The following is a 17,391-nucleotide window of genomic DNA, read 5'->3' on the forward strand; positions in this document are numbered from 1 at the left end:
GAAAGAGCTAAGAGGATTTCTAGGATTAACCGAGTACTATCGTCGATTCGTTAAGGGGCATGGCATAATCTGCTGACCTCTTACTAGCCTATTGAAGAAAGATGGATTCAAGTGGAATTCTGAGGCCGAGGAAGCTTTCTACAAACTTAAACAGGCCATGAGTGAAGTACCCAACTTTAGGCCTGCATGATTTTAACAAGCAATTCATCCTAGAAACAGATGCGAGCACTAATGGGATTGGAGCAGTCTTGGTTCAGGAAGGCAGACCCATAGCCTTTCTTAGTCAAGCTCTTGCCCCAAGACATCTCGGGTTGAGCATCTATGAAAAAGAGCTTATGGCAATACTATTGGCGGTCAAAAAGTGGCGCCATTATCTCGAAGGGGGAAGTTTTGTGATCAAAACGAACCATGAAAGCCTCAATTTTTTGCTACAACAGAAGCTACATACACAATTACAACGGAAAGGTATGACCAAATTGGTGGGTTTGAACTATGTGATTCAATATAGGAAGGGTAAGGAAAACCTAACAGTGGGCGCTCTCTCCAAATGTCTTGAAGAAGGAAAAGTAGTTGCAATCTCAACTACTGTCCCAGACTGGTGCCAAGAGGTGGCTGCTAGTTATACCTCAAGTGAGGAGATCTGGGAGCTCCTGTAACAGTTGGTAGTTAATCCCTCATCCAAACCGGGCTACACTATAACCAATGGAATGATTAGATACCAAGGGAAGCTGGTGATTGGGGAAGAGGAAACAATGAAAAAGAGAATAATAGAGGCGATGCATGCCCCTCCCATCAGAGGACACTCGGGTATTGTAAACACATACCATCGGGTCAAACAACTCTTCAGATGGTTAGGATTTAAGAATGATGTTATGGAATTTGTGATAAGGTGTGACACTTGCAGGCGGTGCAAGCCAGAGAATGTAGTAACACCTAGGCTACTCTAGCCTCTGAATATTCTTGGGGGTTCATGGGAGGATATCTCAATGGACTTTATAGAGGGGTTGCCCAAATCAGAAGGTAGGGACTACATTATGGTAGTGGTGGACCGCTTCACCAAGTATGGGCATTTTATGGGTCTGATTCATCCATATTGTAATACCCGAGAAATTCTAAAGGACTCAAGGGTAATTTATCTTGGCGCAAAAAAATAAAATTTAAGGATAAACGAAGGGTATAACGGTAATTTATTACTATATAGATGACTGAATCGACTGTTGGGAATGCCCTGGAGCCGAGATACCAAAAGAAAATGACGTGACATTAACGAGCACCATGAGTTAGGATTTATGGTGCCAAAAGAAATCAGATCGGGAACAATTTTCGGTATAGCTAAAATACAGCTGCCAATTAGGTTGCAATACCGAATTGTTATAGACAACTTTCGGGAAGTCAACGAAAGCTAGAGGGGGCTTCGATTTTTCCTAAGGAACAACCCTTCGGTGGTTTCAAGAAGAAACGAAGAGGTTTAGGGCCAAAACGAAAATTCGGGCCTAAGTGCAGTTTTTTGAAATTGCTAGAGGGAGGCCGAAACGAGGATTTTTCGGAATCTTCAAGGGTCAAATGAATGTTTTAGGACAAAAGGGCCTTATAGGAAATTATCAAAAGTCGATGGGCTTGGTGAAATGGGCCAAAGGGAGAAAGCCAAAGTTTGAGAGGCCAAAGTGTAATTTTAAGAAAACTTCCAAACAACCATAGCCGACCAACCCATCAAATCACTGAAATGGCCACAGGGATGGCACGACGGTTGCTCAGGGAGCATCTTTTGTAAAGGGCTTGGCTGACAACGGCCAATGGGATGGCCAGAAAAGCGATCGAAAGTTGGCCGAATTTTCGCACACCTGCAACTCGAGATTTTGGTCGGGTGAGGCTCGTTCCAGGCAGATCTAAGGGAGGTAGATGATTTAAGGCTCATGGGTTGGCCGATCTCGAGCATTTGAAGCATCGAAGATGCCTATAAATACGGGTTTCATGAAGGCCGAAAAGAGAGAGAAAGGGAACTTCAAATCGAAGGCTTTAATGAACGAATTGAGCCTCCAAATTAAGGGGCTTTTGTTGCCCATGAGGAGAGGAATCTTTCTGGAGAAAATGAGCCATTTTGGTCGAGATTTGATGGCCGTTCAAGAGCTTGCCAGAAAATGAGGCGAACGGCCAAGCTGAGGCTTTGGCCGCCCGGTTGAGGCACCTCCGGTGCTTGTCTCGGGCATCAATACATGCCATTTGGATCGACTGGAAGAGGGTAATCAAAAGGTGGAGTCAGCCCAGAACGCTGGCACGACCGTCGCCGAAAAAGATGACCGGCGCGTGCCAATCACGCGCTGCACCTCACGCGCGCCCAATCACCCTAGCAAGTGCAGGCGCGTGGGTCTCGAGAAAATTCTAGAAAAAATATGGAAAAATCAGGAAAATTATTTTATGGAGGTTTGTGCAAAAAGATTGGGATTTGGGATTCCCGATGTATCGATTTTTGCAACAAAGAACCTCGTTTTGCATGAAAACGCAACATCCGAGTAAGTCCAGTATTTTTCCCTTGAAGTTCATAGCCTATAATGAATTGTTGTGAAATTAGATCTGAGAAAATAGTCCCGAGGTATTTATTGGGATTTTTGGAAAGGAAAAATGAAATAAATAGAATATTGAGGATATTTAGTAATTAAATATCATTTTGATGATTGAGGTGATCGAGATGATGTGATTGGTGCAACTTTTGAGAGTTGGCACGAGATTCGAGGTCGGGCACGCATATCGAGGTGATGCACACTTTACGAGGTGTCCTGATCTTTTGGGGAAATGTGAGTTTTCCTATCTTATATGATATGATTGTTTATTATCCATGATATTTATGAAAGATATGATTGCTTATATATGCATGATATTGACGAAATATATGATTCATTTTGTCATATTGCATGAAAAGTCGTGATATTTGTATGACACAATATTATTATCATATTGATATTTGTGCATGGGGATGGGATGTCACCCTCAGAGTGTAGCCGTAATTCCCCAAGGGCAATGATGGAACAACGTTAGGCTTATCTTGCAGAGGTTCGGGATTCTGCCTAGGGTTCCGTGTCGGGCTGGGTCTGGAAAGTTACACTAGGGCAAATGTTTGTTCATGTATTTGCATTATGCATTCACATATCATGTTTTTAAACCCTCACTAGAAGTTTCATCTTCTAATGAGTTATGCCCCTGGAACATTCAACGTTCCAGTTAGACTTGCAGCCTAAGCAAAGAGCAGGTTGAGATATGACGGCACGTGATGGCGAGGCCGATGGATTCAGCGAGCTAACTCAGATATGTTTTAGCTGATACTTTATTGATGATTAGTCTTGTTAGAATATTATGGAATCTCCATGTATCTATGTATTTCAATATTGAGGATATGATGTTAACTATGGTACGGATTCTTATGTTATAAATAAAGCGAATTGAATATGTACCATATCAGGTTTCGATTATTGCTTCCGCATTTTTAATGATTTGCTAGGGGTTTTGTTTGGAATTCGGTACTTAAGGTTAAGTTATGTACCGAGAAAGAAAGAAGAAAATAATTTATGTATATTTTGGGCCTCAGCATAGTGACACACTATGTAAGAGAAAAGTGGGGTGTTACACATACACTACCCAAGAGGTGGCCAAAATGTTCCTCGACCAAGTGGTTAAACTACACGGAACACCTAAAGCTATAGTCTCAGACAAAGACAAAATCTTCACTAACCTGCTGTGGAAAGAATTGATGGGATTACTTATGTCAAGTGCATACCACCTTGAATCGAGCGGGCAAACCGAAAGGGTTAATCAATGCTTGGAGATAATCTCAGATGTACTTGTTTCCTTCAACCAAAGACATGGCACAAATGGCTTTCGATGGCCCAATGGTGGTACAATTCCAGCCACCATTCATCCATAAAAATGTCCCCTTTTGAAGCCCTTTACGGTTACAAACCATCTCTTCTACTAGCTCTAGCAAATAACTCAACAGTAGCATCCCTCGATGCATACCTACAGCAGAGGCAACAGGCTCTGCAAGGGATTAAGGAGGAGCTAGCTAATTCTCAAAATCGGATGAAACAATTTGCAAACAAGAGGAGTGAGAGAATTTCAGGTAGGTGACATCGTGTATCTAAAGCTGAAACCGAGACACTTAAGAACCATGCTTTCCCACCCCGGCTCCAAATTGCATCCAAGGTTCTATTGACCCTTTCAAGTTATTGCAAAGGTAGGAACAGTCGCATGCCGGTTACAGTTACCAAAGAGTTCTAATATACACCTAGTTTTCCATGTTTCACTCCTCAAGAAGGCAGTGGAGGCACAACCAACCAGCTCCATCCTACCAACTCTTTCCCAAGCTAAAGCCACTATTCGAGAACCTCTAGCTATACTTGACAAAAGAGTGATCTACAGGCAAGTGCCCCAATTACTCAAGTTCTCATTAAATGGTCTGATCAACACTCAGACGATAACACATGGGAGTTATCTTCCAGACATCTTGAACCAATTTCCCTCGCGTGGCCAGCCTCATCCACGTTTCTTGTGGACAAGAAAAGTTTTGAAGGGTAGGGTAATTGTCATGTACCGTGGGGATATAAGGGTAGTATTGCAATTAAATGTAATAGAGGAATTGAATGAATAAGAAAGGAATCTAGGCGAAGTTAGCTAGTTGTTGTAAGGAATAGTACAAAATTTGTTGCTATAGGTGTAATCGATTACACCACGTGAGGAGAGAATCCCAACTATATATGGATACTCTTTCTCTCCATCTAAAATCATTGAGAAATATTACAACTCATTCTATTGAATCTCTCTCATTTCTCTTTGATTTCCCTCTCCCAATTCTCTAAGTCCTTAGCCAAATCCTCGAGACCTGACAAGAAGTTGCTAACGTAAAAGAGATGATGAAGTCTTATAACGAAGAATGGGCAAAGTATGGTTGCTCTATTATGGCTGATGGATGGATTGGTAAGAAAAAGATAACTTTGATAAAAAGTTTTGGTAAATTCTCTGAAGGGTTCATTTTTCTTGGAATCCGTTGATGCTTCTAATTATTCAAAGACTAAGGAGAAAATGTTTGAATTACTTGATAGCCTCATGGAGAGAGTATTGGAGAGAGAAATGTTGCCCAAGTTGTTACCGATAATGCATCTAATATCATTGCAAGTAAGACAATTCAATTTTGAATTTACTTGCAAAATCTTCAATTCATTTTCATAATATTAATTTATTCAATGTTTAAATTTAAGAATTATTTTCTTATCATAATTTTTAGGGGAATTGTTGCAAGCAAAACGATAACACTTGGACTCCTTGTGCGGTGCATTGCATTGCTTTGATGATAGAAGATATAGGCAAAATGCCCATTTTTGGTAGGACATTGAAGAGGGCAATGCAATTGAATGCTTTTATATATATATATATATATATGATAGACCAAGAGTGGTGAATATGCTAAAGAAGTTTACTGGAGAAAGAGCTTGTTCGAGCCAATGTCACGAGATTTGCAACTGCTTATATCACATTTTTTAGAATACAAAAGCAAAAGACAAATTTGGAAAAAAAAAAAAAAAATGTTCACCTCAGAAGACTGGACAAGCAGCAAATGGGCCAAGGAAGCTGTGGGTAAAAGAGCGACTACCACCATATTAATGCCCACATTTTGGACTAGCATTGTTTACATTCTTGAGGTATTTGGTCCTTTAGTCCGAGTCCTTAGGTTGGTTGATGGTGAAAAGAGACATACAATGGGATACATTTATGCGGCAATGGATAGAGCTAAGTAAACCATTGCAAAATCCTGTCAGGACCCTAGGGTTATGAAAGGATTATGTCTTTTTCTTATACAATGTAAGGTTGTTATTGCTATTGTACCTAGAATGCTACTCAACTTGTACCTTGGCGGTTATTTTGTGCCAAGGAATTAAAAGCTATCCTAACATAATGAGAATGGTACGAAAACTATATTCTCTAAGATGGAATTCTCTCTCTCTCTCTCTCAAACTCTCTCTCTCGATCCATCTCTGTCTCTTGCATCCCTTTGTTCTTCTCTCCCTCTCTTCATCCTTTCTCCCAAAGTTCTTAAATCTACTCAAAATTACCAATCAAGCCCAAAGGGCCAGACAAATCCTTTCAGGAAAGAGAAGAAAAATAAGATGAAGTGTTTAAAATCATTGATAAAAGGTGGGAATGTCAACTCCATCAACCTTAGCATACAACTGGATGCTTTTTAAATCTAGAGTTCTTTTACTCAGATTCTAGTATTTCTGAAAATGAAGAGATTATGTCAAAATTGAACAAAGCTTTGCAAAGGTTGGTTCCAAGCCATGAGGAGCAAGACAAAATTAGTGACCAATTAACTCGGTATCAAAATTCTGAAGGAATTTTTGGCATAGAGTTGGCTATTCAACACCAAAAGACAAAATCCCCAGGCAATTGAGTTTGTTGGGATTTATTTCAATTTTCAAATTAAATTAGTGCACAATTATTTTTTTAAGATGAGTTAACAAGATGTTGGATAAATAGCATTAACCTAATTATTCCATCTCATTAGATGAATGGTGGAAATCTTATGGATCTTCCATGTCAAACTTGCAAAAATTTGCAATTAAAGTGCTTAGCCTTGTAGTGCATCTGGATGTGAGCGTAATTAGAGCATTTTTGAATGATTTGGTGTTTGTAAAATACAATCAAGCGTTGAAGCATCGATATGATACATGTGATCGCATTGACCCCATCTCTTTGAAGGACATAGAGGATAGTAAAGAATGGTTGATGGGAAGAATGGATGGATCATCTGATGAGGAAGAAGAGTTTGTGTTCGAAGATGATTCTTTAACATGGAGTACTATTGCTAGAGCTGTCGGAGTTAAGAAGAGTTTCCATCACACTAGATCAGCCAAAGGAACAAGTGTTACAGGAAAGGGAAAGGCAAAAGTATCTTCTTCTTAGTCAAAGATTAGTACTCCCTTTTAACACTTAGAGATGAGGAGGAAGATATTGATTTTGAAGAAGAAGAGGAAGACTTTGGAAGTGACTAATATAATTTAGATGATGATTGATTTTGGATGTTATTATTGTTTTGTTTATTTTCTTGAAATTTTTTGTTTGATTACGAATTGTTTATGTTTGAATTTGATGATGAATACTTGTTAATGTATTATATTTTGTTTTTATCCTTTTAATTTCCTATCTTTTATTAAATTATATATTTTTCTTAGTGCACCTTGCCTTTGTCAGGTGCACGCCTCGAGCTCTGAGACCCCTTTGAACCTTAGAGTGTCTTGCGTCTTCAATAACTATGCCCAATACTCACTTTCAATCTGCACTATCATCTAAACAAAAAGGAACTTCAAATCTAGGGTTCCATTCCAAATAAAATGCGTTGATACATAGTTCATTGATCATATGAAAAATACTTAATGCATTCAACAAATCAAATGAGTAACCAATGGTTCTAAAAAGCCTCATATGCTATTAGACAATGCCTTCCAATCACATCGGTTCACATTTGGTGATACCTAAGATAAAATTCAATCTTTGGAAATAGCTTAGAACCTTCCACCCCTTTTGATATCACATTCTCTTTTGGCCAAGAAGATTTGGCACTTTTGCTCCATGCACCACACGTACATCACTATCCACCACCTAAACTGTAAATAGCTTGGTGAATCCTACAACACTCTCTTTAAACTCCAAAAATTGTTGAAGTTCCTTAAGCACTTAGTCCTTCATCCTCATATTTCACATCTGAACGTCAAACTAGATAATCAAACCAAAAAATACCATTTTTTCAACAAAAATTTACTCATTTTCTTCTTAGTTTCAAACCCAATCAAAAGAATAATTAAGTATAGCTTACTTTCCTTCTTTTTCCATATCTGTTTCTTTTCTATTTCTTTTCTCATCTAATTTTGAGTACCAAACAGAGAAAAAGAATACTTCCTATAAATGACTTTCTAGCCATCTCAAGTGGCAAAATAAAAATTCTTTCACAACCCTTTATATGTCATATCAACATCAAATCACAATCTATAGCTTGCTCTCCAAATGACTAGCATCCATCTCTATCACATGAAATCAACATTATCCCCCAACGTATTTGTTAATGGAAGTGCAAGCATAACACATCTGTTATCTTTATACCTGAGGCCCTATAAAGCAAGGGGTGAGATTCCACAATAGCTTGGATGACCACCACCTTCCTTGCCACAAAATACTTGCAACTTCAATTGTCATGACTAAATCACATGCCTTCTTATTACAGGCTCACAAAGATGTCATGGCATTATCATGGATTTCCTTGCTTGGATGAAGAAAAAAAACAAACTCCAACACAAAGTGTGGGGCAAACCGAGGCACAAAGTAGTGGGGCAAACTGAGGCACAAAGCGTGCATGGGGCCTAGGCGCAAGCCTCATGCAACACACATTTACTCAAAATGCTTATAAGATATTTATAAACCATTATTTTCAATATGTACCTATAAAGAGGTCAACACAAACTCATAAAATCATGAATAACAAATATCCAACTGTAATAACAACAAATATTATAATAAAAAAGCAATTAGTTTCTTTTGATTGCAAAAGAAACTAGAAGAAAAAAATTACAGCAAAACACACAGGAAAAAAAAATTAGTTTCTTCTAATTACCTAAGAAATTAGGAGAAAAAAATAATTTTTTTTTTTTGGGGGGGGGGGGGGGGGGATCAAACTTCTGAAATTGAAAGTTGCACCATGTGACCTCACAAAAATAACAGAGTTAGAAACAAACAGAAATGTTCACTGCACAGAAAACCATACACAAGGAGCACAAAAAACAACCAAAAAACAAAATTGAATTATAAAATAGGTAGTTGGCTGGAGGTGAGCTGAAGCGCCACACATTTCTATTGACTCCATATAGTAAAAGCCTAAAAGCATGAGTACGGAAAATAAATGAATAAGAATGATAAGGATTGACATACCTTAAGGGATAAGGTCTGTATCCTGTAAAGATTCCTAATTCCTAATTCATAACAATTACCAGTTACCAAATTATCCAAATCACAACTTTATCACTCACCACAAGAGACCAAAAAGCCAAAGACCATTCAGTGTTATTTATGATAGTACCAACAGAAACAAACCAAACAGTCAAATTGTTTGGTATATATAAATTGTTAATTGCTTTAGAGCTTGTCTTGCAAGATTCAATTCTCTTTCCAATTCATTCATCAACAGATCAAAAAAACAATCATAAGTTTTTATCACAAGGTGAGATCTGCTACATGAATTCTAAGCCCCCCAACCATCTCTATCCATGTTCATATCCTCCATAAGGCCATTATACCCCATATCATGTCTAAGAGACTCATCAACAAATCAATGCAATATTTTCACATACCAAGATTAGAAAAATATAGATATAACGAAATGATAGCATGCCATAAGCACATGCAGCATGAGAATCTGAATGTGATATGAAAATATAAAAAGTTTGATGAACAGACAAACAGGAAGGCACAAAAGAAGCTCCAGTAGGTTTATTGTTATTTTTTATCATATTCCCCACTGAAAACCCAGCATCCTCACTGTCTATCTCACATAAAACAGTAAATTTGATATTTTCAGCAAAAATAAAGAAAATCCACCAAGAAAGGTGGAAAACAGTATAAAGATTCCTGGAAGATAAGCATGATGCTCACAATAAATCAACTTGAAAGTAGCATCTTAAAGTACTTACCTCGCACCAATCAAGGCAATCAACAGCTGTCACTTTCAAATCTGAATTACCAGTATACGTTATCTCACGGAATGCACGCCACATAACCATAGGCTCCCAGCTCAAACCAGAGGTAAATTCCAGAACATCACGAACAATAACTGGCTCTCCCATGACCCAATGTCTCTGGAAGTGCTCCAAATCCCCTTGATGGATATCACTTGCCAAAGGGCAATACAAATAGTTGTCATCAGTATCACTTCTTGAAGCAGCCTTGCGAAGATTTCCACTACTTATGTCAACCTCACCATTCACCTTGAATCTGGAGCAGCAATCCTTAGATATTCCAGATTTGCTCTTAAATTTATCGTTTTTGACAAGCTTTTCTACTTTTTCTCTCAATTCCAAAACCCAATCTTGTGGAAATGTACGCCTCAATTCCAATCGGTCATATCCACAACCACCAATATCCTCAGGTGGGCAAGGAATATCACCAGTTTCCTTTGCTCTCCAGACAGATGTCGGCCTTCTATCAGCCTCAACACTTGATTCAAGGGTTGGATTTGAAAAAATATTACCACCTGTTTCCAGGCAACCCTCCCGAATTTCTCGGCAACAAGAAAGGCAGAGATCAAAAGAACAGCTTGGACAAGATCGATGAAAATCAACTATAGAGGTTCTGCAATTGTTGCTGCAAAAGAATGTTCATCATAAAAAGTACTGGACTAATTTACAGTTTGGATATGTAGACTAGACAAGGATGGACCATACCAATACACACGTTCGTCATTACTACAAACAGCCTGCTGAATCTCCACATCTGACGGAGAAGCTCCTGTACAAATTGCAATATATTGGCAAATCATTAAGAGAATTAACAACATGCTTTGGAAGAATACCGCATGAGTTAATGAACATGAATGTATGCAAATGGCAAAGGGAATTCTATGTATTTATAAATTTTCAGTTCTACGAAGTAGAAATACTGTGACTCGTATGGTTCCAAGTCTACAAAGTAGAATCTTCATGAAATCACATAAGAAGTGCACCTATTCTAGCCATCAAATTTCCTATTGAAGCTATTCCTTTTTTCAAGTAATTATCAATGATTCAATCACATCTTTATGTTACATGGAACAAGAATTAAGGGCATAGCATGCTGGAAATAACAACCACCAAGCCTTAATCCTAATAGATCGTGCCACCTTAGTTCACTAATTATCATAACTAGAATCCATGTGGCTGCCCATAATATAAATACTACCCTCCTCTTGATTCAGGCTTGGGACCCATTATGACAAGGACACAACATAAAAAAAAAAAAAAATATGACAAAACAGGAGTAGATTTATATGGACTGCACCATCAGAAAGTAAGGCCCTTTTGATCCATGCTTGGGACCAGTTGTGATAAGGAAACAATACGACGAAATAGGAGTAGACCTCGTATAGATTGTATCATCAAAAATGTAAGTCAGTCTCGGAATATGTTTCAGTTGACAAAAGGATTATACATCATCGTCTATTTTAATTAATTAAACAGTGAAAAAAAATACAGTTATCAAAGCATGATATATCCAATTATTTGTAAATTCTTCCACAATAAAACATTAAAACTCCACTTCCCATAGTTTTTGGTTAATGGGTATTTTTTCTCACAAGAAAATATTTTAGGAAATAAATTCAGAAAAGAATAAAAAAAATTGAGATCACTTTAACTTGATGTGTTTCATTGTTATGTGACAACGAGCAAGATTCTAAGGAACACAAATAATGACTCCTCATCGCGTTGAGAAATACTGTTTTTCACAACAGTCCTAAAATTCTACAAATAAAATCAAATTCACTTTAGTCTGCCCCCGTAAGATAACTGCCACCTGAACAGAATTAAGTGCAACAGGATTTCCATCACTTGACAGTTGCATATAAGTGAACCAACAGTACAGTGAAGTGTAATGTGCACAAGATACCTAGAATCTTGGCCTCAATCTCCTTTTCCATTGTTTGGTCATGCTCAAATTGTTTCAAAAATGGGTAGAGTAAGTGTACTAGATACTTTAGGTGGCAAATCTTTTCATCCTTATTTTCAGGCATTCCAATATATTTGTCAAGCTGCAGTAGATAAAGAAAATCATTAGATGTCACTTAAGAAACAAGGGAATTGTTAGATTAGTGGTCAAAAGACAAAACTAGCATACTGCAACACCAAGCATAGGTATATCTTTTCGGCGCAAACAAGCTTTACAGTTACAGGTTCCCCGACAAAATGGACAACACTCTGCTACTTCTTCCTCTGATAGTCCAGGGTACCTGAAAATTAGGACATGAAGGTAAATGAAAGAAATAAAAGCAGAATTAGATATGCAAGTTAATTAGGAATTACATGTATGATACACATTTGCATAATCTGAATATACATGACATAGAACAGAGGAGAAATTTCCAAGACAACCAATCTGAGTCTTAAGAAAGACTTAATGATGTGTGTTTACTGCTAATAAAACTATACTATACTAGGTAAGTTCACATAATAGAAAATTAACTAATGACAGATAAATAATATATGAACTTTTTTGGCAAGGTACTTGCCTCCCAAAAAGAGTTCGCTAAGTTCTTGCCAAGAAAATATTTGGCAAAATGCTTGCCTGGCCACCAAACCGAACCAGAGACCTGCTCATAATCTTTTAATGGCCTTTTCAGAGGAAGACCCTGGAAAAGAGGCAATTGGTGCTACAAAAGGGACAGACCTCAGACCTGCAGACTGAGTGGGCAGGTCTATGTCAGCTAGGCATAGATATCAAGGCCTGCAGAAAATAGAAACCCCCTGATCGGGCAGGTCTCATTTGATACATCATATATATCAAATGTTATCGATATCTTATATTATAAAGTATTTTATATTATATACATCAAAATGTAATATATCTTATCTACTAATGATTATTTATACTATTTTATAAATTACATTGCACACGTTAAAAACATAATATATTACACATGATACATCAAATGAAGCCCACCCACTGAGTGAGCCAGTATTCCATTTGCCCAGCATGGAACCAGCTCACTCAGTGTGAGGGTTTCTATTGTGTGCAGGCTTAGATATCTGGGCCAGAAAGCTCGTGGGGAGCCCATGAGCTTTGACCAGCCTGAGTGCCTTTTCTGGCACCAAGCACCTCTATTTTAGGGCCTTTCTCTGAGAAGTCTCTGAACCGGAGACCCGCTAACTCAGCGCGCGACTCTTTGGTGTGGTTTGGCAGCCAGGCAAGCAATTAGATAACTATTTTCTCAAAACAAGTAATTTGTCAAATACTTTGGGGGAGGCAAGTATTTTGCCAAAAAACACATTGTTCAACAAAACTTATGAGAAACAAGCAAATACAAAGTGCAGACACTGTCTCAATTGAACAAGCACACTAACACAAACAGGCAAATGCAAAGTGCAGACAATCTGCCTGCATAACAAGGCTAGTCTATTAAAGGTAAATAGGAATTTGAAGTCTATCAAAACAAAGCTTTCTGTGATATTTACCGATAATACAGTTGACCAGGCAAATTGTTATTCTTTTTACAATTAAAACTATATGCCAAAGACAGAATACATCACCCACACTTGAATGTGGTGACAAAGTACAGCATTCATTTAGATACCTCAGATAGAAAGTTCTCTCCAAAATGCTAACAAAAATTTATAAAAGTTACCATCTCTCAATGCAAGGGCCGCAAAAACGCCTGCGACAGCGACGGCTACATCGCACCACCCTCCTATCACTTCTCTGGCATTGGTGGCACATTTGGCAATTATCGTCACCTCCCTGTTCAATGGTTTAAGCAAGAGTTCGTGTTTACACTCACATCCATACATAGAAAGCCAAACGGAAAAAGTATAGTGTGTATAATCTTACATCAGTACTGAAATACCTCCTCCTAGCATCAGGACGCGAGCTATCTTGCTTCTGACGAGACCTTCTTGTACCTACATCAGAAATTTCACCTTTTGAATCGTTAGGTTGCTCGACATCTTCCTCCTCTTCTTTAATTTTGGTTACCGCTCTTGATTTCTTCTCTTGAAACTTCCGAGCCTTCTTCTTATTCCGTCCCGATAACTTGTTCATTCCTTTTGCTAACTTAGCATCCTCACCATCCTCCGAATCATCTACCCAATCAGTTTCCTCCTCTTCTTTTTTAGGTTTGCTTTTTCTCAAACCAGTAGCGACCTTCATCATCTTCTTCGCCAACAGAGACTCCTTTTGATCCTCCTCTTTGCCGTCACTTCCATGGCCACTCTCGCCTTCGTCTTCGGCCTTCTGCTTTGCTTTGTTGTTCTTCTTCCCCGTCGACAGCTTCGCAGTCTTGGCCTCCTCCGAATCATCATCTCCAGATTCTCCACCACTAACGTCCTCACTTTCCTCGTCCTCTCCCCGACTTATGTTGGCCACCATTGCCGATTTCTCACCAGCCGACTCGCCGTCTTCGTCATCCCCCCCACTCGCCGCCTTCCCCCGCCTCTTCCTCTTCGGAATCACCTCCTCTTCAGAATCCTCGGCCCTAGGCCGCCTCCTCTTGGCAAGCCCCGATCTCCGAGCCGCTTTCCCCAAAACCCTAGGGCTAGCTGACTTCACAGACCGAGAGCGGATTTGAAGGTAGTGCTTCTGGCACAAACTCTTGTCGTGGAGCCTCCAGTTGCTGCACCGCCAACCCTTGCCGTCGTTCTTGCCGCACCGGAGGCGGTCCTCCGGTACCAGACTGTCCTCCAACGGCACCTCCTCCAACGAGTCCGATTGCTCCCCCATTGCGGTTTCGATTTCTCTCTCTTCACAGTCCTGCCTTCTGCGCTGCTGCTCGTAACAGGGAAAAGAGAGATAGACACAGATAGAGAGACAGGGAGAGGGTTTTGAGTTTTGAGTTTTGGTTTTGGCTTTCGGTTTTGGTTTTGAGGCTGTGCCCACAGTTTATTTATAAATGGTCGGGCCGAGGTTCCGAATGCGTGAGTCTTCAACTGCGAACCGCTTGTCTGTTCGAAAGCCTTCCTTTTTTAAGGACACGTGTGATTTGTAGCGTGAATTAAGGTACTTCCTTCCTTCTTTTTCATTTAAAAAATATAAATAAATCCGTGGCATCGTCATACACGTGCATTTCCGTTTGCGCCGATTAAATTCGTAAAATATTATTTACAGGATTTTACTTACCATCGTTACCTATTTTATTTTACTTCCCAAACCAAAATTACCATATCCAATTTGCGATTAAATACGTCTTAATTACAACGTAATTTGATTATCGTACATATCTTGGTTAAGCTTAATTTAATGATGTGCATTTATATATTTTTTTTTTATATTTCATAATTACAATATCCTAATAATCTTAAATAATTATACATAATTTTATTATTATAAATTAATTAAAAATAAAAATATCAAGCTTACTTTTAAGCAACAAAAAAAAAAAAGCAGCGCCTATAATCCTAATTAATTCCTAAATCTAAACAAAATTTTAATTTATTTTCAAATGAGTGCAAAGACCAATTTAAGCTATAGTTAATTGACATTAATTAAATAGGAGTAGAGAGATTAATTTGATTTGATAAATTAAATTATGTTAGGTGATGTGAAATTTAATTAAAGCAGAGATTAAATGCGTAAGTATATAAAATGTGTGTATATATTTGTGTATGCGTGTAGAAAAATTCAAAAATTATTATAAAAAAAAGTCCATTGGCCAAGCGGCTAGCGATTGATGCGTGCCTCGTGCTTAGCCAGGGAAGTGCCTGGCCACTGCGGCAACAACTTTTGAGGAAAATCCGAATCTATGTCTCATAGAGGATCAAATCAAAATATAAAAATATTCAATTATAATGAAGCAATTGAATATGAAACTCTAAAACGCAGAAGTGTTATCTTAGGTAACCGCATTTGCGAGCTTTCTTATAGCCCAATCTCAAAGGGATTACTGATAAGATAAATCAAAAAATTTAATATAACTAAGGGTCGAGCACAAACACACTACAAATGTGAGACAAAAAAAATTCGTGTACATCTCAAACCACTGAATTTGCCTTTGAGGGTCCAAAGATATTATCTTAATTTTTTATTTATTAATCAATAACTTCTTATACATATCATAATTATCATTTATCATATCTATTTATATATACATTTATCTTAATTTCTTATTTATTAGCAAGGCCGCCCCAAGGCATAGGCCTTAGTGACCTAGAGTCACCAAAAAATGCAGCCACCCCCCTCTCCCCAAAGAAAAATACAACAAATAACAAAACACCTCTCATTATTTCTTAAAAAAAATTGTCCCCCCAAAAAAAAATTTGGGGGGCCACAAAAAATACAGCATCTCACCATATCTTAAAAAAAAATTATTATCGCCTAAGGTCCCATTAGGCCTTGCGCCGGCCCTGTTTATTAGTCAATAACTTCTTATACATATCATAATTATCATTTGTCATATCTATTTATATATACATTTTGTAAAAGAAAATACACTATATTTATGTATATACACATTTTGGAGGTGAGATATATGTTTTAAATATATTTTTGCACAATATATATGGCATGAATAATCAATTTCAACAAATAAATAGTATTAGAATATCATAAATTACACATTTACATTAACTTTCAAAAATAAAAGATGACACATTTAAGATAATTTTTCATACTTTATCATTATAATGTTATGTAACACTAATTTCAATGGACAAAAAATATCACAAAAGCATATTTGCATGAATTTTTTAAAAACAGTAATTGACACATGTAAAATTGTTTTCACATTTAATTTCATATTATTTAATATAATATTATGTAATCACGTATTTTATGTCTTTTATGTAAATAAAATGCTCATACCCGTACATAAATTATGTCTACAAAAATTAAGAAATTCTTTTATGTTTGTGTTGGCTTTTTAGCATTTTGTTTGTGGCCTTTGTTGGCTTGATATTAACCCCTTTGAATCTAAAATCATAGATTTTTTTTGTCAAATCCCTTGAAATCGATCAAGAATAGTCAATTTTGTCCCTCAAATTTTACCCAAACCTTCATTTATTTTATGAAAAATCTTTACCATTCACATTGCCCCATCCCTTAAATCCCAATCATCTATCCCCATCTTCATTATCCCGAGGCTGAATCCCTGAGATTCAACCACGGCCAATGGTAATACAATTTGTTCAACTAGAAGTTTTAAAAATCGCACTTTGCCTCATTTAGTTTGTTAAATATAGTTTAACCCCCTTGTTTTGTCTCTCAATATTTTTTATATATTACATGTATGACATTTTTAAGTTATACTTAACCCACTGCAATTTGAGATTTAACTTAAACTTTGAAAATTTTAAAGAATTATTCAAAACCCCAACAACCTTTGAAAATTTACACTAAGGCCCTATATTTTGGGAAATTTACAATAAATGAAATTTCTTGACAAAATATCTAAAATACCCTCAAATCAATACGAATTTTCCATTACACCCATCTTTGTTTTATCTAAAATGACAAATCCTATTTTTTTTTAATTTATCATAAAAATCTATGGTATTACAAGTTCTCTTATAACAGAACAACCATTAGTTTTCAATAACATTATCTACAATAACTGCGATAAGGTTTAAGAGTTTAAACAACCTGAGTTATTATAATTGCGATAAGGTTTAAGAGTTTAAACAACCT

General features: G+C 37.3%; 1 protein-coding gene across 5 annotated transcripts in view; it reads right to left on the bottom strand.

Annotated features, from left to right (window-relative positions):
* The window catches only part of LOC127803382 (lysine-specific demethylase JMJ27-like), a 42,897-nt gene extending 28,278 nt beyond the window's left edge, over nucleotides 1–14,619 (bottom strand). For all 5 annotated transcript variants that reach the window (XR_008023514.1, XM_052339556.1, XM_052339558.1 and 2 more), the window contains exons 1-6: nucleotides 13,606–14,619; nucleotides 13,403–13,515; nucleotides 11,899–12,010; nucleotides 11,671–11,812; nucleotides 10,473–10,536; nucleotides 9,723–10,392 (exon numbers count right to left, since the gene is read on the bottom strand). Coding sequence is in view for 4 of the 5 variants with exons in the window: in XM_052339556.1 (XP_052195516.1) it covers nucleotides 9,723–10,392; nucleotides 10,473–10,536; nucleotides 11,671–11,812; nucleotides 11,899–12,010; nucleotides 13,403–13,515; nucleotides 13,606–14,493 (1,989 nt within the window). In the remaining variant the exon portion in view is untranslated. The remainder of the gene's footprint in view (nucleotides 1–9,722; nucleotides 10,393–10,472; nucleotides 10,537–11,670; nucleotides 11,813–11,898; nucleotides 12,011–13,402; nucleotides 13,516–13,605) is intronic.
* Nucleotides 14,620–17,391: the final 2,772 nt, after the last annotated feature.

This window comes from Diospyros lotus, chromosome 6 (genome assembly GCF_014633365.1).
Source record: "Diospyros lotus cultivar Yz01 chromosome 6, ASM1463336v1, whole genome shotgun sequence".
NCBI classification, from domain to species: domain Eukaryota; kingdom Viridiplantae; phylum Streptophyta; class Magnoliopsida; order Ericales; family Ebenaceae; genus Diospyros; species Diospyros lotus.